This window comes from Chlamydotis macqueenii, chromosome 3 (assembly GCF_036417535.1).
Source record: "Chlamydotis macqueenii isolate bChlMac1 chromosome 3, bChlMac1.mat, whole genome shotgun sequence".
Classification (NCBI taxonomy): domain Eukaryota; kingdom Metazoa; phylum Chordata; class Aves; order Otidiformes; family Otididae; genus Chlamydotis; species Chlamydotis macqueenii.
Window position 1 is genome coordinate 329,837 of NC_141558.1, and position 25,305 is coordinate 355,141.

At 74.2% G+C, this 25,305-nt stretch overlaps 3 protein-coding genes and 1 long non-coding RNA gene across 5 annotated transcripts; 2 read left to right on the top strand and 2 right to left on the bottom strand.

The window, feature by feature from the left end:
• The first annotated feature begins 839 nt into the window (after window positions 1-839).
• Window positions 840-13,465, top strand: AGBL5 (AGBL carboxypeptidase 5). Of its 2 annotated transcripts, XM_086745468.1 has the most exons (12): window positions 840-1,072; window positions 1,569-1,740; window positions 2,464-2,630; window positions 3,334-3,511; window positions 3,980-4,158; window positions 4,418-4,973; window positions 5,325-5,494; window positions 8,761-8,896; window positions 9,440-9,630; window positions 10,302-10,510; window positions 12,969-13,078; window positions 13,279-13,465. In XM_086745468.1, exons 1-12 carry the CDS (start codon window positions 882-884, stop codon window positions 13,315-13,317), a joined length of 2,298 nt encoding a protein of 765 aa, XP_086601594.1. In that variant the 5' UTR covers window positions 840-881; the 3' UTR covers window positions 13,318-13,465. The 2 variants fall into 2 exon arrangements, 1 of the variants encoding a protein (XP_086601594.1); XR_015258246.1 differs by lacking the exons at window positions 12,969-13,078; window positions 13,279-13,465 and having other exon boundaries at window positions 9,440-9,702; window positions 10,302-10,431.
• Window positions 13,466-14,719: 1,254 nt separating this feature from the next.
• On the bottom strand, window positions 14,720-15,189 carry OST4 (oligosaccharyltransferase complex subunit 4, non-catalytic). The gene is made up of 2 exons (XM_086745337.1): window positions 15,077-15,189; window positions 14,720-14,872 (listed from the first exon to the last, which is right to left on the bottom strand). Exon 2 carries the CDS (start codon window positions 14,869-14,871, stop codon window positions 14,758-14,760), a length of 114 nt encoding a protein of 37 aa, XP_086601463.1. The 5' UTR covers window position 14,872; window positions 15,077-15,189; the 3' UTR covers window positions 14,720-14,757.
• Window positions 15,190-16,352: 1,163 nt separating this feature from the next.
• EMILIN1 (elastin microfibril interfacer 1) lies at window positions 16,353-23,449 on the top strand. Its single transcript, XM_086744538.1, is given in 13 exon segments — window positions 16,353-16,900; window positions 19,065-19,190; window positions 19,573-19,781; window positions 19,873-21,320; window positions 21,322-21,483; window positions 21,485-21,680; window positions 22,019-22,074; window positions 22,076-22,127; window positions 22,245-22,262; window positions 22,586-22,720; window positions 23,022-23,086; window positions 23,088-23,204; window positions 23,206-23,449. Coding segments are annotated over 13 exon segments (2,910 nt in total). The 5' UTR covers window positions 16,353-16,727; the 3' UTR covers window positions 23,359-23,449.
• Window positions 23,450-23,607: 158 nt separating this feature from the next.
• On the bottom strand, window positions 23,608-25,275 carry LOC147601111 (uncharacterized). Its single transcript, XR_015258068.1, has 2 exons — window positions 24,954-25,275; window positions 23,608-23,853 (listed from the first exon to the last, which is right to left on the bottom strand). It is a non-coding gene; the product is annotated as an uncharacterized LOC147601111 (long non-coding RNA).
• Window positions 25,276-25,305: the final 30 nt, after the last annotated feature.

Below are 25,305 nucleotides of genomic sequence, written 5' to 3' on the forward strand. Positions count from 1 at the left end.
ATACATGTGCTTTTATGTACATGTGTGCATGTACAGATGTGTATGTACGTGTGTGTTACGTATATGCACGCGTGTGGCAGGTGTATGTGTGCTGGTATGTACAGCGTGCGTACATGTGTGTACCCGTGTGTCCCTGTGTCCAGGTGTACGTGTGTGTACACGTGTGTAGTGAGCGCATACACAGCTGTGTGTGCGTGTGTACGAATGCGTGCATGTAGACACGTGTGTGTGCGTGTGTTCCCGTGTACATGCGTGTACCCGTGTGTGTGCGTGTGTTCCCGTGTACATGCGTGTAGACACGTGTGTGTGCGTGTGTTCCCGTGTACATGCGTGTACCCGTGTGTGTGCGTGTGTTCCCGTGTACATGCGTGTAGACACGTGTGTGTGCGTGTGTTCCCGTGTACATGCGTGTACCCGTGTGTGTGCGTGTGTTCCCGTGTACATGCGTGTAGACACGTGTGTGTGCGTGTGTTCCCGTGTACATGCGTGTACCCGTGCGTGTGCGCGTGCGTTCCGGGGTGCGTGCACACGTGTGTGCCTGCTTGCGTGTACGCGTGTTACGTACCTACGTGTGTACGTGCGCGCCCTTCCGCACGCGGCCGCGCCCGCCCGCGTCTCCCTGTGCACGTGCGCAGTACGCGCGCGCCGGCCGTTCCGCGCGCGGGGGGTGTGTCCGACAGGTGTGGGCGTGGCCGCGCGCCGGGCGGGGCATGCGCGGCGCCGCCGCCGGTTGCCGAGGCGCCGTCCAACGGGCGGGTCCGTTGCTAGGGGGCGGCGGGCCAATGGGCGGGCGCGTTGCTGTTGCCCGGCGGCGGGCCGGGCCGGGCCGCGGTGCGGAGCGGAGCGGAGCGGGGCGATGCGCGGGCGGCGGCCCCGCAGCCATGGAGATCCGCTGCGGGGGGCTGCTCTTCAGCTCCCGCTTCGACTCGGGCAACCTGGCGCGCGTGGAGCAGGTGGAGCCGGCCCAGGCGGGGGGGGGCCCCGGGGGCGCCGCCCTCCCCGCCGCCGACTACGAGTTCAAGGTGTGGACCCGGCCCGACTGCGCGCACACCGAGTATGAGAACGGCAACAGGTACCGCTGCGGCGGGGGGGCCCCGGGGAAAGGGGATGGCGGGGTCCCGCGGGCGGCCGGTGGGGTCAGGGGGCTGCGGAGAAGGGCTGGGGGCGCCATGCGGCGGGGAGACCCCCAGGAGGGGCACGGGCACGGGGGAGGGGGCATGGGGGCGTCTGGGGGGGGTGGGGGGTCTGCGGAGAGGGGCTGAATGAGCCTGAGGGGCGGAGGGACCCCCGAGAGGGGCACGGGCACGGAGAGGGGCGGCTGGTGGAGTTTGGGGGGCAGTGGAGAGGGGCGCGGGCACAGAGGAGAGGGCCAGAGGGCAGCTGGGGGGGGTGGGGGGGACTGTGGAGTTGGGCTGGGGAGACCCCTGGGACGGGGCGGGGGATCGGGGGCCGTGGAGGTGGCTAGCAGCGTCAGGGATGCCCTGGAGTGGGGGTGGTGGGGGCCCGGCTGGGCGCAGGGGCCGCAGGGTAGGGGCCGCGTCACCCCTGCTGTGCCCCCCGCCCCCCAGGTCCTGGTTCTACTTCAGCGTGCGGGGGGGCGCTCCGGGGAAGCTGATCAAGCTGCACATCCTGAACATGAACAAGCAGAGCCGGCTGTACTCTCAGGGCATGTCCCCCTTCGTGCGGACCCTGCCCGTGCGGCCCCGCTGGGAGCGCATCCGCGAGCGGCCCAGCTTCGAGGTACAGGCGCAGCGCGGGGGCGGCTCTGGGGACACGGGCACCCCGCGCTGGCTGGGCCGGTGGGTCTCCGGCCTCCGTGGCTGGGTGGGACGGGGCGAGCGAGTGGCTGGCGGGAAAGGGCCAGGGGTTAACGACGCAGCCCCTTCCCAGGGCCGAGCACAGGGAGAGGAGGACCCGGCCGCTCGGGTGGGGCGCGGGCTCTCGCTGGGTGACAAGGGAGCCGTGGAAGCACTCTCACAGAGTATCCGGGGCTTCCCTTCCCACTTAGCAGTTGCCAGAGCGGCCAGTAAACGGCTCTTTGCAGCCAGCCGTGGGGTGTCAGAGCGCCCCGCGAGGGGAGCGGCGTGGGGCGGGAGCCCTGGCCGCCGAAGCCGGCAGGACCAGTTGACCGTGCGGCTCTGTGAAAGTCAGTCGGGCCTGGAGCAGGAGTTTGCCGGTCCTGGCGTTTCCTGGCTCCGATCTGGCAGGCGCTGCCTGGGGGAGAGTCACTTGCGGGCGCTCTGGGCCGTCCCTGCTCCGTGCACGCTGCTGCGGGGAGCCCGCGGACAGGGCCCGCAGCGAACCTCCTGTCCCAGGCTCAGGACAGGACCGCGCTCGGTTTGGCCGTGCCAGCGCCGGGGCGCGTCGCAGCCTACAGCCGAGCTCTGCGGCGCTCGTTAACTCCGCGAAGCGCGCCGAGGTAGCGGCAAAGCGTGCAAAGCCTCCGCTTTCCATCCATCGCAGGTGGTGGAGACGCAGTTTGTGCTGTCCTTCGTGCACCGCTTCCTGGAGCACCGCGGAGCCACCACCTACTTTGCTTTCTGCTACCCCTTCTCCTACACGGAGTGCCAGGAGATGCTGGCGCGGCTGGACGGCCGCTTCCAGGAGTGCCGGCACATGTCTCCCAGCAGGTGCGCGCCCGCCGCCCCCGGCCCGGCCCTCGCCCGCTCGGCTTTGCCCCCGGGGAAGCGCGGTTGTCAGGGGGAGATGCGGCCGCCAGCAGCCAGCCCGAGCAGCGGGCTCTCTGCGGGTCGTGCTGGGAAGCTGCTCTGACCTCAGGAATTTGCTCTCGGAAGCTGGAGGAGAACTCGATGCCCGGCTGGGGGGCGGAGGACACAGTCTGCGTCGCTGCGGGTGGCCCTGTCCTGGGGGCTTTGGGGGGCTGGGGCCAGAAACGCCTTTTCTTAGACGCAGGGCGGGGAAGGGTCTGTGGGAAGGGCTCTGTCCTGAAGTTGTCACGCGGTAGAGAACCGCGAGGATTTCAGAGCCCCTGGTCAGTCAGTGGGGCTCTGGGGGCCCCCCAGCCCCTTGGGATTGCGGCAGTGCTTGGCCGGTCCCGACCGAGGGGCCCCGGGGGCCTGGCTGGGCTCCCTGCGCTGCGCTGCTGGGTCAGCTCCCCCCTCTGCGCGCTCGTTGCCTCAGAGCCCCGAGTCAGAGGCTGGGGGCCACTCCGGCAGCAGCGCCCGGGCTGTCGGTGCCTCGCTGCCGCGGGGCGCTGCCTTGGCCACCACGGGCTCCCCGGGGACGGGGCAGCCGCCCCAGCCGAGCCGCTCTCTGCCCTGCCACGCCGGCTGCGCGGGGCAGGCTGGCTGAGCGCGGCTCCCCGCCCCGCAGCCCCCTCGACTCCGTCTACTACCACCGGGAGCTGCTCTGCCACTCGCTGGACAAGCTGCGGGTGGACCTGCTCACCGTCACCTCGTGCCACGGCATGCTGGAGAAGCGCGAGCCACGCCTCGACAAGCTCTTCCCGGACACCGCCACTCCGCGGCCGCGCCGCTTCGCAGGGAAGAGGGTGAGCCGCCGCGCCGGCTGCAGGGCCGTGTGCTGGAGGGCTGGGGCGTTAGGCTGGGGGGGGGTCTGTGAGATCGCACGGCGGGGCCTGGGAACCGGTAGCCTGCTGGGAGCCCCGGTGCGTCCACATCACCTCAGCACCACGAGGCGTCCTGATAGCGCCACACGTGTGTTCCTTGAGAGGGAAAGCAGCGTCTCTGCCGCACGCGCTCCGGTTTCTCTTGGTAGCGGGCTGCGGGATTCCTGTCTCTTTGGTCTCACGCAGGGACAACCAGCCTCGAGCCAAGCAGGACCTAGGAGAGGCGCTGAGCGGAGAAGCTCCGAAAACGGTTGCATCACGGCAGCCAGTACCTCCCTGTGCGCTCCACGTGGAGGCCCTGGCTCCGTCTCGGGCGCCGCGGTGCCTGGCTGCGGTGCAGGGGGCAGCCCAGGCGAGCCCCTGCCCATCGCCCCTCTCCGTTTGCCCCAGGTGTTCTTCCTGAGCAGCAGAGTCCACCCCGGAGAAACGCCCTCCAGCTTCGTCTTCAACGGCTTCCTGGACTTCATCCTGCGGGAGGAGGACCCCCGCGCCCAGATGCTGCGGCGGATGTTCGTCTTCAAGCTGATCCCCATGCTGAACCCCGACGGCGTGGTGCGAGGCCACTACCGGTGAGCGAGCACGGGCTGCGGCCTCCCCGGGGCCTAAGCTGGGCCGCTCTCTCCTGGTTCGGGGCCTGCCCCGCGTTTCGCGGTGCCGGGGAAGGACAGCCCCAGGGTCCTGCGGCAGAGCAGGGCTTTCTAGCTGTGCCGGCAAGGCTGCCCTGCGCCTTTGAGGGCTCGGAGGCTGCCTTGTGCCTGCTCTCCCGGTGTGTTGGAGGGAGATCGGCGCTGTGCGGAGGCCCTCACCTCTCCTCTGCTCCCTCCGCAGCACCGACTCGCGCGGGGTGAACCTGAACCGCCAGTACCTCAACCCCGACGCCGAGCTGCACCCCGCGGTGTACGGGGCCAAAGCCGTCCTGCTCTACCACCACGTGCACAGCCGCGTCCTGCCGGGGTCTCCCGACTGGAGGACATACGTCTCCCCGCTCGGCACCAGCTCGCTGAGCACAAAACCTCCCAACCATTCCGTCCGCGGCAGCGCCCCGTCCCCGCAGGCAGCGCTGTCGGAGCTGGAGAAGGCCAACAACCTCCGCAACTCGCCAGGCGGCTGGCGCGCCGGCACGAACTGCAGCCCTCCTCAGGAGCCCCGGCTGGCGGCAGCGCCCGCCGCCGAGCGCGGCAGCAAGGACCGCGCCGCGCACATCCTCCCCTCGAGCTGCGCCACGGACTGCGAGGGGGAAGCCGGGCGGCCTCCGCCAGTGCCTCTCCCCGAAACCATCCTGCCCCAGGACAGTGGGCTGGCCTACTACGTCGATCTCCACGGGCACGCCTCCAAGCGCGGCTGCTTCATGTACGGCAACAGCTTCAGCGACGAGAACGACCAGGTGAGGGCAGGGGCGCTGCTGGAGCGGGCTGGGACCCTCTGCCCCCTCGCCAGGGTCCTGCGCGCTGCGGGGAGAGGGGCTGGGGGTCCCTGTGGGGCAGGGCTGGTGCCCGAGGGGAGGGCGCGGGGCCGGGCGCCCTCCCTCTCTCTGGAGCTCAGCGCGGAGAGCCGTGCTGTCGGGGCGAGCGCGCTGTCAGAGAGCGCGGGGGCGGGCGGCGTCCTCCGGCAGGGCTGGAGCTCGCGTGACGCTGGAGTTGGGCAGAGCGGGCCCGGCCTCGGTGCGTCCCAGAGCTTGGCACTGGGGGTGCTGGAGCAGGGCACCCCCAGTCACGCGCGTTCCTCTGCGTCGCAGGTGGAGAACATGCTGTTCCCCAAACTCATCTCCTTGAACTCGCCTCACTTCGACTTCACGGGCTGTAACTTCTCGGAGAAGAACATGTACGCCAGAGACAAGCGGGACGGGCAGTCGAAGGAGGGCAGCGGACGCGTGGCCGTCTACAAAGCCCTGGGCATCATCCACAGGTAGGCAAACCTCCGCTGGCCGTCGAGCGGCCGTGCCAGCCCTGCCCGTCCCGGAAGGGGGCTCTGGCTGGCCGCAGGACGCCGGGGAAGGCTGGCACCCCTTGTGAGGGGCAGCGGGCGGAGGCCGGGACCCGGCTGTGCCAGGTGCTGCCGCGTCCCTGGTGCCTCCTCTTCCTCTTGTGCCTCCTGTGCCCCATGTCCCTGCTGCGGCCGCTCTGCCTTCCTGTCCTGGCTGCTTGCACACGGCTTCCCAGCAGGAATTCTCTCTCTCCCAGATGTTTATAATTGCGTTGGGCTGTAATTAAAACCTCTCCAGTGGTGCTGGGCTCAGCCTCTCCGTGGCGGGAGGGGCACCGACCCCTCCGTTCTGTGGCTGTGAGCCGGCACGCGGGGCTGCGCGCAGCATTGCAGCCCCGGCCAATCCCTGATGCCTGAGGGGGGCCGTTCGCGTCACCCGTGGCTGCCGCGTGCCCCTCTCCGACGGCGGCTGGGATATTTTTGGCCTGTTTCTGCTGTGGAAACATAAACATGGCTGGACTGGTCGGACCGACGGCCTGGCGAACCCGCTCTGTCCCCGCGGTGGCCGTCGCAGACGCCGAGGGGGGGGCGGGAGAGGCGTGTAGTGCTGCGTTCCCCGGGAGTCCGGGGTCTGGGGAAACGTGGAAGCAGCGCCGGGCCGCCTGCCTGCCCTGGGCTCCCCCAGAAACCCTGCGCCCTTGTCCCGCAGCGAGCAGCCCTCCGAGGGCGCGGTTCCTTGGCTGGCCGAGGCTGGTGTGGGAGCAGGCTGCCCGCAGAGACCGTGGCTCTCTCGGCTCCTTTTCCCCCGTTTCCTCAGCTGGGCGCTCGCTGCTGCTCTGTGCTGGCCGCAGCGTGGGTCAGGGTGCGCGCTGAGCCAGGTGAAGCCAGCCCTGCGGCGGGAAACGCGCAGTTTTTAGGCTCAGGTTGCTCCGAGATGACAGAGAGCCTTGCGGAGACCTCGCAGCCCCTCGGGGCCCGCGGGCGCACACGGGCTGTGTTTCCCAGGAGACCCCCGACCTGGTGATCCCCCATCTCTGCCAAAATCCGCTCTTCAGGGCGCGGGGTCTGTGCCCTGCCGCTCTCCTCCCCGCGGGATCGCGAGCGTCGGGGTTTCGTGGTCCCTGCGGACAAGGCTGCCGTTCGTTGCCACATCCCCAGCTAACGAGTTCCTCCCTGTCTGTGATCCAGCCGTGCCTGGCTGAGCACCCGGACACCCGGATCAGGAAGTTGTTGCCAGAGGTCATCCAGCAGTCTGGAGGGCTGCAGGACTTTCCGGGGCCAGAAGCAGTATTTAGGGGATGATTTGGTTTTTCCTGTCACGGCCAAGCGCAGGCGCGTTGTACGGTGCGGCAGACGTGCACAGGGCAGCCAGGTGCCGCGCGCGGGCGTTGGTCTTGGATCTCGGGAGCCATTCGGTTTCTTTTCCCCACCTTGAGAACGCTGAGGGCAGAGAAAGGTGAAAACTGGGAACAAAGAACAGTGAGCCAGCAAATGGGGACGCTGGAAACAGCGAGACCCCGCTTGGCGTCCCCGGGGCCGGTTCGCGGGACGCGGTGCACGCTGCGGCCCCCGTCGGTCTCTGCGAGCCGCTCGCCCCGGGCTGCGTGGCTGCGGGGTTCTGGCTCCCCGGCGGGGCTTTGCCCTCCCTGTCCCCTGGCTCTCCGGGGTTTTCTCCATCACCCTCCCGCAGTCGAGCTGGGGCTGGCTGGCCCCCGGCTCCGAGGACGGCGGTGACGCCTGCTTTCTCCCGTCCTCCTGTCCGGCCTCGCGCAGCAGGGCCTCTCCGAGGTCACGGCAGCAGCCTCGCCTGGACGTCAGCCGGCTCCCTCTGCGCCCACGAGGGCGTCCTGCCAGGTCCCGGAGCGCTGCGCTGCTGCCCCTCTCCCACGGGGACGTTCCCCCCGCTCCAGGTTTCCTCTGGAGAGACTGCATCCGTGTCCCTCCCCCGTCACCTGTGCCGTCTTTCACCTCTTGCCTGCTTCCTTTTTAGTCTGCGATCAGCAGCTCCGTGTCCATCCGTGCGGGTCTCCCGCTGCCGTGGCTTCCCGCCTGCCTGGAGCCGGAGGGGGTGAGCCCCCGAAACGGGTGGGCTCCCCTGGGCCCGGCAGTTCTCTGCCAGCTGGCAGCGCGAGCCCCGTTAATTTGTCGTCATCTGTCCTGACGAAGGCCAACTGCCCGCCCGGACCCAGGGCTGGCAGGTTTGAAGAAAATTGGTCGTCGTTATCGTTAGCGGGCAAGGCTGCCATCACCCCGGCATCGTGGCCGCAGGGTGCCAATCTTGCGCCGTTTCGGTTTAACTGGGCTCAGCCCTGCTCCAGGCCCCGGTGCCATGCCAGCGCGGAGCCGCTGGGGCCTGGAGCGGGCAGCGCGGCGTCACAGCGAGCGACGGGGCTGCGCCGGGCTACGGGACCCTCTGTCTGGGGCCGGGAGAGCCGGGGCCCCTCTGCAGCCCCTCGCAGCGGGGGGCACACGGGGAACTGGGGTGGCCTGGGAACCACGGCTGGAGTCGGGGGCTCCCCTCTGGAGCACACTGGGCTGTGCTCGGGCGGGCTGGTGCTGCGCGCGGGGTGCCGCTGCGGTGCTGTCTGTCTGCAAGCTGCTGGGCCACGCGCGTTCTCGCAAACGCCTTGGTTCCGCGCCTCGAGCCCTCGCCTCCTGCGCTCCAGCGCTGCTCTCCTGCTGCGCGCTCCCCGCTCTGCCGGCACCACGCCGAGCTCCTCCGCGCCCGGCTCACCGCTGCAGCCCCTCGCTGTCGCGCCCGCCGCTCCATCCCGGCGACTTCCCGCTGGGTTTTCCCCGGAAGCAGGGGGACAAGGTGGCTCTGTGGCTCCTCTGCCCTCTCCCTGACGCCCTGCAGTCAGTGCTGCCTCGGGGTCTCGTTGCCAGAAAGTCGGTGCAGCGCCAGGCGTTGCTCATGGGAACGACGTGCCCTCCGTTCTCCCGTGCCCTGCATGGCTCCCGCCCTGTCCTGAGCGCGACCTCGCCAGCGGTGTCGGCAGACCCTTTCGGGACAGCCAGAGCACGTCCTCTGCTAGCCGCTGCGCCCCGCGGAGCAGCTGGGCTGTCCCGGCAGCCGCGGGGCCTTGGCTGCTGGTCTGGGAGAAGAGGTGGTGCCTGGGGTACCCCAGCTCCCCCACGGCCCGCCCGTTCTTCGGCGTTGAATGCCCCGGGGCTGGGGGGACACCGGCCAGGGTCTGCTGCGCCAGGGAGGGCGTGGATCCGGCGCTAACCCCGTCTCCCCTTCGCAGCTACACGCTGGAGTGCAACTACAACACGGGGCGCGCGGTGAACAGCATCCCGGTGGCCTGCCACGACAACGGGCGGGCCAGCCCGCCGCCCGCCCCCGCCTTCCCCTCCAAGTACACCGTGGAGCTCTTCGAGCAGGTGAGGGGCGCGCCGGCGGCTGGCTGGGCGCCGCACGCAGCGCTTTCCGCGCCCGGGAAGGAACTCCCGCGTTCTCTCCCGCTTCTGCGCTGGCGTGTCCCCGTGCAAGCTCATGCCCCAGCCCGTGGTGCGGGTTGGGAGAGCTGCGCGGGTGACGGGGCGCTCTCGGTGCCGTAACCTGCCAGCGCGTCCCAGCCCGCTTCCCGGGGCCGGCTGCGGCTGCCCCCACTGCCCGCCCCAGCCCCAAACCGCTCTGCCCTCCGCCCCGGGGCAGCGCTGCAGCCGCGCGGGGTCCCTGGTCCCTCGAGTGGGACCCGAGTGCCCCCGAGTCCTGTGGGCTCGCCCCTGCCCTGCCCCTGTGCCGCGCACCACGAGCCCTCCTCCCGCCGGGGAGCTCGGCCGGAGCCCGTACTGGAGGTGGAACGAGCTCGGGGCTGTCTGGGATCTGGGGGTGGGTTTTCCCTGTTTGTTTTCCTGCCCCAAGCGCCCGAGAGCGGCCGCTCTTCCCGCAGGCCGGTCCCAGCGGGTGCTGTGCCCCAGCAGGTCGGGAGAGCCCTGGCCGTGGCGGCGCTGGACATGGCGGAGTGCAATCCCTGGTCACGCATCGTCCTCTCGGAGCACAGCTGCCTCAGCAACCTGCGCGCCTGGATGCTGAAGCACGTGCGCAGCACGAAGGGCGCGGGCGGGGGCCCGCGCAGGAGAGGAGGTGCCAGGACCCCCCCCCGGAGCTCCACGTAAGGGCCTGCCGCGTTGAGCGTTCAGGAGCTGCAGGATAACGCCAGTTAGAGATGATAAATGTGCTCCAAGTGAGTCACCTGCAGCTGACGAGCCCAAGTCCTTTGCTTGCTTTCCCACCTGGTCGGGCCCACGCTTGTCCCTGCGGAGCTTGCTTTGTGAACGGCCGCGTGCCACGGCTCCCAGTGGTCGGCAGGCGAGGGGGGCATGCAGCCGCGCAGGGTGAGGCCGGTGGGGATTCATCCCCCCCAGAAACTGGGAAGCGATCGTCCGCCCGCGGAGCGAGCCACCGCCCCGTCGGCTCCCCCCCCTCTCCCCAGTCTGGTCCGGCGCTGGCCTGGGGTGGGTTTGGGACTGAGGGCGAGGGCTGGGAACCCTGAAACCGTGCTGCTGCCCCAAGCCGCCGGGCTGTGCGGCGTGGGGGGCTGGGGTCTGCGGCGGCTTGGGGACAGCCCCTTGTGACGCTCGTGTCCCCAGCCGCCGGGGAAAAGGCCGGGGGCCCGACGGAGACGGTGCCTGCCGCAGGCGCCCGAGGCACGGTGCCGGAGAGGGCGAAGCCGCTCGGCAGGAGCGGGGCCGAGCCGGCTGGGGAGGACGGGGGGGGGGCGCGCAGGGGGGAGCCCCTCCCCGCAGAGCCTGGCTGAGCCCCCTGCTTCTCACCCCCTTCCAGCGGGCTCCCCGCCGCGGCCTCCGATAGCGCCCTGTCCCGCTCGAGGAGCTTCAGCCACGGCCCCGGCGGGAGCGGCAGCTGCCAGCAGGACTCGCCGCGGCCCGGAGCCTCCCCCGGCCTCCCCTTCGGCTGCAGCAGCGCCGCGGGCCTGGCTGCCGCCAGCCAGGGTCCCCCGAGAGGCAGCGCGGCAGCCCCCGCGCCGGGCAGAGGTAAGCTGGGCTGGGGGCCCCTGGCGCGCTCCTTGCGGTACCTGTCGAGCTGCTGCGCCCGGCCGCGGCCCTGAGGAGCCGTGCCGGCGTGACCCCGCGCTTTGGCGAGGTGAACGTGGCTTTGCCTGGAAGAGGAGCGCGTGACCCGCTGCCCCGGCCCCGGGAAGGGGCCTGGGTGCCGTGCTCGGCTCTGCGCTCGTCCCCGGCGGAGCAGCCCCGGCTGCCTCGGGACAGACGCCGCGCAGCGAGATCTGTGGCTTCCGCAGCCCGGCTTCTGCAGGGGGGCGCGGGGCCCAGCTGAGCTCCCACCAGCGGCTCTGCCGCAGCGACATCGGAGAGACTGCCCGCCGCGGGCTGCCGCGGGGCTCCTGGAGAAGCCAGCCCGGAAAACCTCCACCCGACTTCCCTCATCCGCAGCCGCTCCCAAAGCATTCCCGTGGGAATAACACCAAAGTGCCTTCTTCCTTCCCAGGCACCTGCGGAGCAGCGGTGGGTCGCGGCGTGCGGCTCGGTCGCGGCAGGCGGGCAGGGCTGTGGTCAGTGACGGGGGCTCCGCCGCACCACGGGCTGGCTGGCGGCACGCTGGGAGAGGGGCTGCAGCTTTCCGCCCGCCGCCAGCGCCCAGCGAGCCCCGCGCCCGCTCTGCGCTCCGCTGGGGCCTGCCAAAATGAGGCAGGGCGCTCGCTGTGCCCCCGGGCAGGGGCTCTGTGCCGCTGCTCCCCATGGCCGCGCTGCTCCGGGCCCTGCGGGAGCTCAGCCTGTGGCGGGGGGAGCGGCGGTGCCCCGTGCCGTTCCACGGGCTGGTCCCGTGGGCTCCCAGCTACGGAAACGGGGCTGCACTGGGAGTCCCAGTCTGCGGCGGGGCTCTGAAGCGTCCCGGCGCCCGAAGAGCGGGAGGCCCAGCTCAGGGTGCAGGGGCTGCCTGTGTGACTCCGCGTGACGCTGTCGCTGCTGTGGGGAGGGGTCGCGGCGTGTCCCACCCTCGGCTTGCTCCTCGCACCCCGCCCGCGGCTCTCGCCTTGCGCCGTGCCCGTGTTTGCTTCCGGCACTTTGCAGTGAGCGTTTCTCGTCTGCCGTGAGAACGCGGTGGGGAGGAAATAAAAGGTTTGTGTTCTGGTGGGCACGGCGTAGCGCCTGGTCCTTCTGCCGCGCAGGCTGGGACCCCCGGCGCCGGCGGGAGCACCCCAGGCCGTCGCTGTGGGTCAGGCACAGCAAGAGCAGACCCGATGCAGGGACGCTGGCCCGGTCTCTTCCTGCGCCAGGCCCCGGGAAGGAAACGGGAATGCTGCGGCCCAGCCGGGCGTGACGGGATGGCGCGGGACCAAGGCGCTGCGCCCCAGTTGTGGCCCGTCCTCCCGTGCCGCCCGGATCGGTGCCCGCGTGGGACGGGCTGGAGCGTGTCCCCGCGGGCAGATGTCGGGGTGAGGAGCGGAGGGACAGCTGTGTGCTGGCCCATCACACGGAGAACGTCCTGGGCCGGGACCCGGCCGCTGTCCCTTGCAGCTGCCTCCTCTGCCCCCGGCGGGGCGGGAGCCGCGGGGGCGCAGGTCTCGCCTCACGCCTGCGGCGCCTGGAGAGGGGACGGGCAGGCCTGTGCCCGCGCAGTGCTGCTGCGGGAACCACGTCTGGGGGGCTGCCCCGTCGGGCTCTCCCCAGCCGGGTCTGTCTGCGGGGGCGTCCCCACGCCTCACGGGCTGCTCGGGCCGTTACGCGTTGTCCATACACTGTCCCAGCATGGCCGTGCCTGCCCGTGCCCGTCTCCCGAGCGCCAGCGCGGGCGCCAAGCCCGCTCCTCGGCCGCAGCCCTGTCCTGTGGCGCTGGAGCCGCGTGCCTGGCGCTGCTGCATCCGGCTGCAGCTCTGCTTCCACCAGCGGCCCCGGCCCCACGCTGAGCTGCCGAGTGCCTGTCACGGGCTCCCCGCGGGCGCTGCCGCAGCTGCCGGGGTGGCTCCTCTTGCTCCTCGGCGCTGGGGCTGCGCCTCACGCCTGCGCCGCAGCAGGGGCCCTGGCGAGGCCGGCGCACGGCTCCGTTCCAGCTCTCCTGGCTGAAGGGAAACGCGTCCCTGGGGACGGGGGATCGGTGCGTGGCCGCTGCAGCCGCAGGGAACGGTGCCGGCATGGGCGCCGTGCTGGCCCCCTGGCTCCCAGCACCGGAGCGGGGCTGCTGCCCCTGAGCACGCGCCGGCCTGCGCGCCATGCGGGTGCGAGGAGGTGTCGGGGCTGCGATGGTGCTGCACACGTGTGGCTGCCGAGGCCCCGGCTGCTCGCTGCTGCCAGCACCACCGCTGGGCCGTCCGTGTGTCCGCTCTGGGTTGCGCTGCGCCGGGCCCTGGTTCCCCAGCCGCAGCACAACTGTGCCGGCGCCTCTCACCGCAGCAGCGCAGGGCAGGCAGCCGGTGCCCCCCCGCGCGGCTCACGGCCGCGGCGCAGGCTGAGCTCCGTCTCGTTTGTCACGCAGGGACCGTGCCGGCGGGTGCCCGCGCAGCGCCCAGCAGCAGCCGCAGACCGCGGGAGGCCCAGTGCGGCGCGGGAGAGCCGGCGGCTGCCCACGGCACAGCACCGCTGCAGGTACTGCTGCGCAGGGGGGCCGGCCGCGCTCCGTGGGGGTGGGGGGGCTGCCCCACGGCTCTGCCAGCCGGGCCGTGGGGCTGGGGAACACCTGGGCACCACAGGGCTCGGAGACCCTCCCACCTGTGGGGCCGAGACCCCCAGCTGCGGGGCTCTGGCTGGAGTTTCCGCCCCACGTGCGTTTTCCCTGCGCCACACAGATGCTGCGCGAGGCCGGGGTCCGCCTCCGCCTCCCCTGACCCCTGGCAGCCATCGGGCGGGGCTCCCGAAAGACTGGGGGCAAACGCCCCTCGCCCCCTCCCCGCGGGCGCTCCCGAAGAGGCCGGACGCCAGGCGAGCCATGCGGCGCCCCGGGTGGGTGCTGGCGTCAGCCACGCCGGGGGGCCGTCCCGCAGCGGCGGGACCCCGAGCAAAGCCCCCTTGGCAGCGCCTCCTGGTTCTCTGCAGGACGGGGGCCCGCGCCGCGCCCCCCAGCAGGATCCCAGTGCTCAAGAGGGGGGCAGCGACCGGGCAGAGCCCGCCGGGGCGCGGCACCGACAGCACCGCAGCCCGCACGGCTGCCCGCCGCGGGCCCCCCCTCGCTCGGCTCCTACCGGCGGCTGCTCTTTCTGCGCCGAGGCCTGGCCGCGCACCAGCACCAGCCCGCGCCGCGCTCCGCACCCACGCAGACCGCAGCGGGGCCAGGGACCCAGGCCTCTGCCGCCCGCCCCTCTGCAGCCGCCGGCTCGCCCAGCGCCGTGGCCGTGGCCGTTCGAGGTGCCGCGGCTGGCTGACGTGGCTCACCGCGGCTCCCCAAACCGCAGCAGAGCCCGCGCCGCCCCGGGACGGCCCCACTGCTCCCTGCGGGGCCGGCAGAGGGGCGCAGCGCGGGCGGGAGATATTTGTACACGACACGGTTTCGTCTCCTGTTCTCATGTTTCCGTTACAGTTTGTTTGGAGGAAGCGTGGTCTGTGGCGGGCGCAGCTGTGCCGGGCCCTGCTCCGCCATGGCCGCCGCGGTGCGGCGCGGATCGGCTCGGCTCGGCCCTGCGGGACAGAGAGGGGCGACCGCTGCGGCAGCCGTGGCGTGGCGGCAGCGGGGCCGTGCCGCACCGCACCCCAGCGCACCGCACCCCACTGCACTGCCCCGCAGCGCGCCCCACCACCCCTCACCGCACCGCACCGCCCCTCACCGCACCGCCCCTCACCACACCGCACCGCCCCTCACCGCACCGCACCGCCCGTCACCCCACCGCACCTCACCCCACCGCACCTCACCCCACCCCACCGCACCTCACCCCACCGCACCGCACCTCACCCCACCGCACCTCACCACACCACACCTCACCCCACCGCACCGCACCTCACCGCACCTCACCCCACCGCACCGCACCTCACCCCACCGCACCGCCCCTCACCGCACCTCACCCCACCTCACCGCACCTCACCACACCTCACCCCACCGCACCTCACCCCACCACACCTCACCCCACCGCACCGCACCTCACCGCACCTCACCCCACCGCACCGCCCCTCACCGCACCTCACCCCACCGCACCGCCCCTCACCGCACCGCACCCCACCGCACCTCACCCCACCTCACCGCACCTCACCACACCTCACCCCACCGCACCCCACCGCACCGCCCCCCCCACCGCACCGCCCCGCCCCGCCCCGCGCCGCGCCGCCCCTCACCCGCCTCAGTCCTGCTTCCTGGGGTTGTTGACGGCCACGTAGTGGTAGAGCACGACCAGCAGGAAGAGCGAGACGCCCAGCATGTTGGCGAAGATGGCGAGCTGCACGTCCGTGATCATCCTGCGGGGCGGGCCGCGCTCACCGCCCGCCGCGACCCCCGCCGCCCCCCGGACCCCCCCACAGACCGCAGGGCCCCGGCCCGGCCCCCCCCCACCCGGGGCGGGGCGGGACCCGCCCCCCAGGGCTCCCCGAGCCCGCCCGCCCCCCACCCCTGGGGTTGGGGTCCCGTTACACCGCCCCCCCCCCCGCCGCCCCGGTGCTCACGCGCCGCCGGCCCGCGCTGCCCCCGCCTCTCCCTGCGCCACGCGCGCCACTTCCGGCCCCGCGCGGGGCACGGCGGGAGGGGGCGGGGCCTCTCGGGCGTTCGGCGGACTGGCCCCGCCCCTCTCCGTCTCCGTCACCATGCAAGGGGCGGGGCCAAGTCGGGGGCGGGGCTGCCGGGGGGGGCCGGGCTGGGGGCGCGGGGGGGGGCACCGGGGTTGGGACAGGGCGGCTCCCAGCCCCCCCCCGGGCCCTGCCCCGCGGCCCCCCATGTCCTGCATCCCCCCCCCATCCCCCCACCCCCCATCTCCAGCCCCCCCGCGGCCCCCCGGCCCCACAGCCCTCCATGTCCTGCATCCCCCCCCCCACATTCCCCCCCCATCCCCCCATCCCCCCAACTCCAGGCCCCCCTGGCCCCACAGCCCCCCATGTCCTGCATCCCTGCCCACCCCCCACATCCCCCACCCCACATTCCCCCCCACCCCCCATCTCCAGCCCCCCCGCACCCCCTCCCCCAGCCCGCATCTGGGTGCGGGCCAGGCACGGCCCCTCCCCCCGCGGCAGCCGGTTGTGTTTAACCCACTTTCGGGGCCCGCAGCGCTTCCCGCGCCGCCGCGCCAGGCTGTGACGTCATCCCCGGGACCGCGGCCAGGGCGTGACGTCACCAGGAGGCCATGACGTCACGGCCGGGGCTGGGGACGCTGCGGCGTCACCGCGGGCCCTGGGGGTGCAGGGCCGCACCGGCGCCCGGCGCGGCGCGGGGGCCACGGGCACGAGGAGCGGGGGCCGTGCAAGGCGAGGGCCGCCGCGCGAGCCCGTGCGAGGAACGAGGTGCCGTGCGAGGCTGCGCCTGTGCAGAGAGCAGGGCCCGTGCGAGGCCGCGTCCACGCCAGGCGTGGGCAGCCGCGCGAGGCTGCGTCCGTGCAAGGACTGAGGTGCCGCGGCCGTGCGAGGCACGGGGAGCCGCGTGTGCGGTGGTGGTGCGAGGACCGGGGGCCGTGCGAGGCCACATCCGTGCAAAGAGCAGGGGGCTGTGCGAGGCCGTGCAAGGCATGGGCAGCCGTGCAAGCCCACGTCTGTGCAAGAAGCGAGGTGCCGTGCGAGACCGTGGCCGTGCAAGGAACAGGGAGCCGTGCCAGGCCACGGCGGTGCAAAGAGCGGGGCACCGTGCGAGGCCGTGTCCGTGCCAGCCGTGCAGCGAGGACCTGTGGCGGCGCAGCCCCGTCCCGCAGCCCTGGCCCCCTGCCCGGCCCCTCCGGCCTCCCCCGTCCCCTCCTCCGCGGACCCGGCCTAACCAGGAGCAGATGTGCGCGGCGCGGGCGGGGGCCGCGGTGCCCGGCAGAGGCCGGGGTGCGCCGGGGGCCGCGCGGGCCGGGGAGGGGGCCGCGGCGGGCAGGAAGCGGGGGGCCCCGGGGACCCCTTCGGCGGGCAGCGGCGGCGGGGCGGCTCTGGCGGCGAGGGGCTGGCCGAGGCGCGGCCGAGGGGAGGGCAGAGCCGGCGTGCGGAGCTGAGCCGTGCCGAGTCGCGCAGAGCCAGCAGCGACCGAGCCGCCGCGGGACGCGCCGTGTGCTCCTGAGCCGGGCCGTGCCCCCCGAGCCGTGCCACGCCGTGCCGTACCGTGCTGCGCCGTGCCACGCCGCGCCGCTCGCCCAGCATGGCCCCCTGGCTCTGGCCGTGCCTGCTGGCCGCCCAGGCCCTGGCCGCCAACTTCCCCCCCAGGTACAGCCTCTACACCGGGGGGGCCGCCCCGCTCAGCCCCGGCCAGGCCACGGCCCCGCAGGGCCCCACCGCGACCCACAGCGGCGCCCGGGCCGCCAGCCGGCACAGGTAGGAGCCGCGAGCGCCGGGACGGGACACGGGCGGCCGGGTGGCACCGCCGGCCTCGCTGCCGCAGGGGGAGCGGGGCGCAGCCGCCGCCTCGACGCCGCGGGGACCCCGGGACCGGCCGGGCACCGGCACGTGCCGCAACCCGACCCCACGGGTGCCCGGGCCCTCGCCCCCCGCCGGCCCCAGCGCGGGTGCACGGTGGGCGCGGGCGTGGGCGCACGTGGAGGGCGGGGGCCGGGCCCAGGGCTGCGGAGCCGCACGTGGGGCAGGGGGGCAGGAGGGGCGCGGGCGCGGGGCGAGACCCCGATGCGGGGCGCGGGACGGGCAGGCGGGGGCCCCGGGCTCGTGCATGCCGGGCGCTGCGGTGCCGGGGGTCCCGGGGCTGCTCCCGCACAGTGGGTCCGGCGCGGGGTCTGTGCAGCGGGGAGGGGGCGAGGGGCTCCCACCCACCCTGTCCCCGTCCCCATCCACCCCATGCCAGGCTGGGCAGCGCGGGGCCGTGGGGCCGGCGTGGGGCAGCTTGCGCCCGTGGATCGGGGAGCTGGGGGGGCACGGGGCTGGGGGCAGCCCCACGGCGCGTTGGGGGTCAGGCTCTCACCGCGGCCACATCAGCGCCGCGGCAGCGTGGCCGCGTGGGGTGGGGCTGCACCGGCACCGCCGCAGCCGCCGCCGTCCCTGCCCCACGGCCGCCCCACGGCCGCCCAACGCAGGGTGGCAGGACCTGGCTGCAGGCATGGGGCTGCCTGGACGGGGAGGACGTGGGCCGGGCACCCCGCAGCCCCACAGCGCCGTGGGGGGCACGGACGGGGCTCAGCTTTACCTGCGACTTTGGGGGCGCAGCGGGGGGTCTCACCACGGCTTGGGGGGGGCGCAGGGACCCAGCCCCACGGCTTGGGGGGGGCGCAGGGGGCCGCCCCGTGGCCTGCCTTCCCAGGAGGGCTCTGTCCCGTCCTGTCCCGTCCCGTCCCGTATCCCGTATCCCGTATCCCGTCCCGTCCCGTCCTGGCGCTGGGACCCCCCGGGCAGCCCATGGGGGTCGCAGGCTCCCGCGGGCACGAGGCCGGGGGGCGCGGGGGGCAGGGAAGGGGCCGGGAGGGGACGGGAAGGCGGGCGGCGGGGGGGCTGCGGGTCGGCGCAGGAATTCCCGGCGGCCCCCGGGGAGGGAGCTGGAATCCGGCCGGGGCCTGAGGGGAACCAGCCGGGGCCTGATGGGAACCGGCCGTGGGCCCCCGCCGCAGCGCAGCCCCGCTCTCCCTGCGCGGGCGGGGGCGCGGGGGGCCGCTCGCTGTGGGGCCGGGGTGCTGGGCGCGGGGCTGGGCTGGGCTGCGGGCTCTGGGCTCGGGCCATATAAGGCTGCGCCGGGGGCCCTGCTGCCCGCGGGGCCGCCCTGGGGTCCTGCGCCGTGGGGCTGCGGTCCCGCGCCGTGGGGCTGGGGTCCCTTCACTGTGGGCCACCGCGGAGTCCTGCACTGTGGGGCTGGGGTCCCACAATATGGGGCTGGGGTCCCTGCAGCCCCTGGGGCTGGGGTCCTGCACCGTGGGGCCGCCCCGGGGTCCTGCGCTGTGGGGCTGGGGTCCATCCCCCGTGTGCTGGGGTGGGGGAGCAGACCCCTCCCCGGGACGCCGCCCCCACCCCCCCGCCCCCCATCCATCTGGCTCGGGGTGGGGTGACCCCCATGTGCAGACTCCTGGGTGGGGGGGCAGAGGGGGGCCACGGCCGTGGGGTGGCTGAGCCCGCGCAGTGGGTGGCTGCCCCTGCCCCACGGAGCAGAGGGGACCGGGGACGCGTGGGATGTGGGGCAGGATGTGGGGCAGCCGCCCCAGGGCAGGCAGCACAGGCCCCACGGCACGGCGTGATGGGGGCCTGGCACCCCAAACGCTGCCCGCCCGCCCTGAGCCCCCGGCTCCACGGGGCTGCCCCATGGCCGGGGCTCGGCAAAGCGCCGCGGCACCCTGGGCTGCACTCCGGCACGGGGCAGGATGCGGCCCGTTCCCCCCACGGCACTGGGCCATGGCGGCTGCTGCCGGTGGGGCCGGCGAGGCGGGCGCGGGGCTGTGCTGGGGGGCCGGGGGTCCCGCGTGCGTTGGGGGGGTTCTGGGCGCATTGGGGGGTGCCGGGACAGCACGCGGCGCGTGCTGGTGGGCACCCTGACCCCTTCCCGCAGGAACTGGTGCGCCTATGTGGTGACGCGCAGCGTGAGCTGCGTGGTGGAGGACGGCGTGGAGACCTTCGTGAAGCCGGACTACCAGCCCTGCGGCTGGGGGCAGCTGCAGTGCCCCCGCGTGCTGGCGTGAGTGGGGCCGGGGGGGCCGGGGGGCGCAGCCGGGTCCGACCGCGGCCCCGCCGCTGTTTATCCGTCCCGGCGCCGTGTTTACTTTTTCACAAGAGCCGGCGGCCTCGCGCGCTGCCGCGTGGGTGAGCGGCGCCCGGCCGGCGGCAGCCTCCCACCAGGCGCAGGCCGGGACCCCCAGCGCACCCCGGGCGGGGTCGGCGGAGCGGGGCGACGCCAGCGGTGGGGCGCAGGGGCCGGGCAGGGGCAGCCCCCAGCCGCCGGCGGTTGAGCGAGAGCCGCGCTGCGCGGCCAGGCCGCGGCCGGCGCTTGGTTCTGCGCCCGGCTGCCTGGCACTGGCCGCGTCCCCGCGCCGCTGCAGCGGGGTCCGCTCTGCCCGCAGGTACCGCAGCTTCCTGCGGCCCCGCTACAAGCTGTCGCAGCGCACGGTATCAGAGCTGGCCTGGCGCTGCTGCCAGGGCTACTCGGGCGAGGACTGCGCCGAGGGCCCCGCGCCAGCATCCCCCCAGCCCACCGGCCGCCCCCGGCCCCGGCCCGGCCGCCCCACACTCTCCGGCTTTGGCAACCCCCTCAGCGGCCTGGGGGGCGAAGGTAGCGCCGGCGGGCAGGCGGAGGGGGCGGACGTGTGCCAGCGGGGTGGCCCCGGCGCGGCCGCCATCCTGACGGTGGGGTGCGGGGACAGGCGGCGGGGACACGGAGAAGATGCGGCGGCTGGAGGAGCAGGTGCAGCGGCTGAGCGAGCAGCTGGAGGAGCTGCGGGCCGGGCAGGAGCCGTCGCCCGAGCACCCGCGCCAGACAGCGGGCGGCGGCGCCGAGGGCGAGCAGCCGGCCGACGCGGCCGCCCCCGCCGAGGTGCGGGAGGCGCTGAGCCAGGTGCAGCGGCGGCTGGAGGAGCTGGAGAGCCGCCTGCGTCGTCAGGAGAGCGGCCGGGAGGGGCCGGTGACAGCGACGGGGACGGCGCTGCGCGAGCTGGAGCGACGGCTGCAGGAGACCTGTGCCGCCTGCACGGCCGGCACCGAAGGGCTGCGGCGGCAGGCGGCAGAGGACCGGGAGCGCATGCGGGCGCTGGAGAAGCTGGTGGGCTCGGTGGACCAGCGCAACCGGGAGGCGGTGGAGTCGGTGCAGCGGCACATCAGCAGCCTGAGCAGCCGCCTGGCCCCCGCCGCACCGCCACCCGCGCAGGACGAGCTGCACCGGCGCCTGGCTGAGCTGGAGCGGCGCCTGGAGGGGCTGCCCGCAGCGGCAGCGGGGCCCAGCGGGCAGGCCCCGGTGCTGGCCCGGCGGCTGACGGAGCTGGAGGGGTGGCTGAACGCCTCGCGGGCCGGCCCCTGGCCCCTCGAGCCCGAGGCGCGGGCAAGCGGGCTGCCGGCGCACCTGGCCAACCTCAGCCGGGCGGTGGAGGGGCTGGCGGCGAGCGGGGCGCAGCGCGGCGCCCGCCTGGACGAACTGGAGGGGCTGCTGGCCCGCTGCGGCCAGCCCTGCCCCGCGCCCCCGCAGCCAACGGCGGGTGCCCGGGACGGGGGGGACGAGCAGCCGGGCCCCCTCCTCCGGCAGCTGGAGCGGCGGCTGCAGGACGTGGAGGGGCAGCTGCGGGCGCTGGGGGCCGGCGGGGCCGGGCTGCGGGCCGAGGGCGCGGAGCTGCGGGAGCTGGTGGCGGCGCAGGGCGAGGCGCTGGGGCGGCTGGCGGGGCAGCTGGAGGCGGGGGCGGCCCTGGCAGAGGAACTGGCGCAGCTCCGCAACCGGACGGGGCGGCTGGAGGCCAAGCTGGGGGACAGCGGCGCCTGCCCCCGCGCCTGCGCCCCGTCGCCGGAGCTGGAGCGGCTGTGGGCCAAGGTGGACGCCTGCGCGGCCGCCTGCCGCCCGCCCCCGCCCGAGCCCACCGCGCCGGGGCCTGAGCCGGAGCTGGGGCCGGCGCTGGAGCCACCGCTGGAGGGGTTCGGCATCTTCGGGGGCGCGTTGCCCTTGGATCTGCAGGCGCTGCGGGGCGAGCTGGCCTGGGCGCTGCTCTCCTTCGGCGGGCTCAACGCCACGGTGCAGGGGCTGCAGGATGCCCTGGAGCAGCAGGACGCCCGGCAGCGCCAGCTGGGTGCCGTGGCTGACCGCATCGTGGCCGAGCTGGACCAGGCGGCGGGCGGCGGCGGCGGAGCGGCAGGCCGAGAGCGAGGAGCGGCTGGAGGCGCTGGCGCGGGAGCTGGCGCGGGCCGGGGGCTGCCCGGCCGGCCTGGAGCCGCGCGTGGCCAAGCTGGAGGGCGTCTGCGAGCAGCTGGAGGCCGTGGCAGGCGGGCTGCGCGGCTGTGCGCGAGGGCCTGGGCCGGCACGTGGCCGGGCTGTGGGGCGCGGTGCGCGAGCTGAACGGCACGGCCCGCGCCCACGCCGCGCTGCTGGAGAAGGCGCTGCAGGCCCAGCTCCCGCGCCGGCTCGGCGCCCTCAACGCCAGCCTGCAGCACCTGCACGGAGAGATGCTGCGCCTCGGCCAGGGCCAGCGCGAGGGTGCGCGGGGACGGGGCGGGATGGGGCGCAGGGATGGGACGGGGCGCGGGGACGGGGCGGGACGGGGCGCAGGGATGGGACGGGGCATGGGGCTGGGATGGGATGGGGACACCAAGCACCATCAGGGGGCTGGGGGCGGTGCTTGGGGGGTGATGGCAGAGGCACGGGGACGTGGGGGCACGGGAGCCTTGCAGGAATGGGGACGTGGGGTCGCCAGAGCGAGGTGGGGGGTGAGGGGACGTGGGGCTCGGCTGCGGGGGCTGGGGGCGCCGGGATGTGGGACGCAGGACCAGGCTGTGGGACCATGTGGGGCAGCTCTGACCCCCCCCGCCCCACAGGCCCCCCAGGCCCCCCAGGACCCGCCGGCCCCCCGGGTGAGATGGGCCCCCCCGGCCCCGGCTGGGCCCCCCGGCAAGGACGGCGACCAAGGCCCCGTGGGCCCCCCTGGTAAGGAGCAGCCCCCCTGCCCCCTCCCCTGCAGCGGGGCGGTGCTGGCGGCCGGACCCTGTGCCCGGGGGTCCTGCCCCGTGCCGGCCCTGCAGCCCCCTCCTCGCCTTCCCCCAGGGCTGCCCGGAGAGAGAGGTAGGGCTGGGGCTCGGGGCTGGGAGGGGCTGGGTGTGAGGGGCATGGGCTGGGGGGCTGAGATGGGGGGCTTGGAAGGGGGCTGGGGGCTTGGGGGGGGGCTTGGCATGGGGGCATGGGGGACTGGGGCTTGGGGCCAAGGGGCTGAGGGGCTCGCAGGGAGCTGGGGGGGCTTGGGAGGCCGGGGGCTGCAATGATGGTTGGGGAGCTGGGCTGGAACGGGGGAGGGGACACGATCGGGGGGGGTGGCATGGGCACAGTGGAGGGACAGGGGCGGGGGGCCGGGGGTGTGGGGCTGGGTCCCATCCTGACGTGGTGCCCAGGCGAGGTGGGGCAGCCCGGCTCCGTGCCCCGCGTCGCCTTCTCGGCTGCCCTGAGCACCCAGCGCGCGGAGCCGGGCACCGTCCCCTTCGACCAGGTCCTGCTCAACGACGGCGGCGCCTACGACCCCGAGACCGGTGGGTGCCCGCGCCGCGGCCACGCGTGGGGCGGGGGGCTGCGGGGAGGATGGGGGCTATAGGGCAGAGGGGGGCCGTGGGGTGGGATGGGGGGCCGTGTGGCGGGGGGCGAAGCCGACCCTGGGGTGCGATGCAGGGCACAGGGCCCTCGCGGGTGCCGTGCCCGTCCGGGGCTGCGCCAACGGCCGTGGGGCGCGGTGGGGGACAGCCCAGGGGGGCGCAGTGGGGCCGGGGTCTGGGGGTGGCGGGGCTCCGTGGGCGCGGGGCGGCCGCCCCCGCTTGACGCCCTCACACGCTGCAGGCACCTTCACGGCGCCGGTGAGCGGGCGCTACCTGGTGAGCGCGGTGCTGACGGGGCACCGGGGGAAGCGAGCAGCTGGAGGCCGTGCTGTCCCGTGCCAGCCAGGGCGTCGCGCGCCTGGACTCGGCCGGGTTCCAGCCCGAGGGGCTGGAGAAGGAGCCGGTGGCCGCGCTGCAGCCCAGCCCCCGGCGCGCTCGGCGTCTTCAGCCTCCTGCTGCCGCTGGCGGCCGGCGAGACCCTCTGCGTCGACCTGGTGTCGGGGCGCCTGGCCCACGCGCCCGACGAGCCCCTCACCCTCTTCAGCGGGGCCCTGCTCTACGACGGCGAGGGGCCCTAGGGCGGCCAGACCCCCCACCCCCCCCATGCCCTGGGGGGGGGACGATGCAGCCGGGCCGGGGGGTCCTCGTGGCCCCCCACAGCGGACCCCCCCCTCCACTCACCCGTTCAGCACCCTCCGCCCACACTCAGCACCCTCCGCCCCCACCCACCAACCCCACGCGCCCCCACCCCACACCGCCCGCCCGGCCCCCCCACACCACCCCCCCGGCCCCCCCATTGCCCCCCACGGAATAAAAGACGCGGCACCGGGTTTTGTACGCGCGGCTCCGGCTCCTTCCTGCCCCCGGCCGCAGCCCCACCGTTTATTGCCCTGGGGCAGCCCCCAGCTCAGAGGGCGCGAGGCCCGGGGTGCAGAGGGGAGGGGTCCCGAGGGTCCCGCTGCCATCAGAATCCTCGGCCTGGCCCGAGAACTCGTCCTCCACCGGCGTCCAGCCGACCAAGAAACGCTTGACATTGGGGAGGGGGGGTCCGCAGCACTGGAGACCCCCAGTCCCTGCCAGTGGGGACCCTGCGGCACCCACACTGGGGGCTGCTGGCCCCCCGCCCTGCCTGGGCCAGGACCCCCCCCCCCACTGCTCCCCAGGGACGGCACCAGGGACCTCGCTGCCCTTGGACTGGGCCATGGGGACCCTGCGGCACCCGGAGAGACCCCAGGGACCCGGCAGCGCCAGCGGGAACACGGGGACCCCAGCACCCCCTGCCCCCTGCCCCCCCCGCTGCCCCCCCATGTACACACCACGAGGCCAGGGAGCCCGGTCACGGGGAACGGTGATACCATCCCATCCCGTCCCCATCCCATCCCATCCCCATCCCGTCCCCATCCCATCCCATCCCATCCCATCCCATCCCGTCCCATCCCATCCTGTCCCATCCCATCCCCATCCCCATCCCGTCCCCATCCCATCCCATCCCATCCCGTCCCATCCCATCCCCATCCCATCCCATCCCGTCCCATCCCATCCCATCCCCATCCCGTCCCCATCCCATCCCATCCCCATCCCGTCCCCATCCCATCCCCATCCCATCCCATCCCATCCCGTCCCATCCCATCCTGTCCCATCCCATCCCCATCCCCATCCCGTCCCCATCCCATCCCATCCCATCCCGTCCATCCCATCCCGTCCCATCCCATCCCGTCCCCATCCCATCCCATCCCCATCCCGTCCCCATCCCATCCCATCCCATCCCGTCCCATCCCATCCCATCCCCATCCCATCCCCATCCCCATCCCGTCCCCATCCCATCCCATCCCATCCCGTCCCATCCCGTCCCCATCCCATCCCATCCCATCCCGTCCCATCTCCATCCCCATCCCATCCCATCCCATCCCGTCCCATCCCATCCTGTCCCATCCCATCCCCATCCCCATCCCGTCCCCATCCCATCCCATCCCATCCTGTCCATCCCATCCCGTCCGCATCCCATCCCATCCCCATCCCATCCCATCCCATCCCGTCCCATCCCATCCTGTCCCATCCCATCCCCATCCCCATCCCGTCCCCATCCCGTCCCCATCCCCATCCCATCCCATCCCATCCCTATCCCATCCTGTCCCGTCCCATCCCATCCCCACACGCGTGACCCCGCACACACCCGTGCAGCGCTCGGCCCCACGCTGTCCGTGGTGGTGCCCCACGTGGGGCCGTGGGTGCGGGTGGGGCCCCCAGCACCCGTGGGTGCCCCAGGCGTTGTCCAGCCCAGGCCCACGGCAGCCTGGTCCCAGCCCCACGCGGGGCCCTGCTCCTGAGGGGCTGCAGCCGTGGGCACGGCGGGGGGGGTGCGGGGGGTCTGTGCGTGTGGGTGCGTGTGTCCGGGAAGCGCGTGCAGCCCCGCACGCCGGGGCACTTGGCGATTGTGCGCGTGCGCAAAGCGGCCCGAGAGGGCGCGGTCCGGGGAGGCGGGTCCTGCGTGGACCACGCCCATTCCCACGCCCCGCCCGCGGAGG

Coding starts and splice junctions, on each gene's coding strand:
- AGBL5 (XM_086745468.1), top strand. CDS start 882: ATGGAGATCCGCTGCGGGGGGCTGCTCTTCAGCTCCCGCTTCGACTCG. Junction 4,974..5,324: donor TCAGCGACGAGAACGACCAG/GTGAGGGCAGGG, acceptor TCTGCGTCGCAG/GTGGAGAACATGCTGTTCCC. Junction 9,631..10,301: donor ACCCCCCCCCGGAGCTCCAC/GTAAGGGCCTGC, acceptor ACCCCCTTCCAG/CGGGCTCCCCGCCGCGGCCT.
- OST4 (XM_086745337.1), bottom strand. CDS start 14,871: ATGATCACGGACGTGCAGCTCGCCATCTTCGCCAACATGCTGGGCGTC.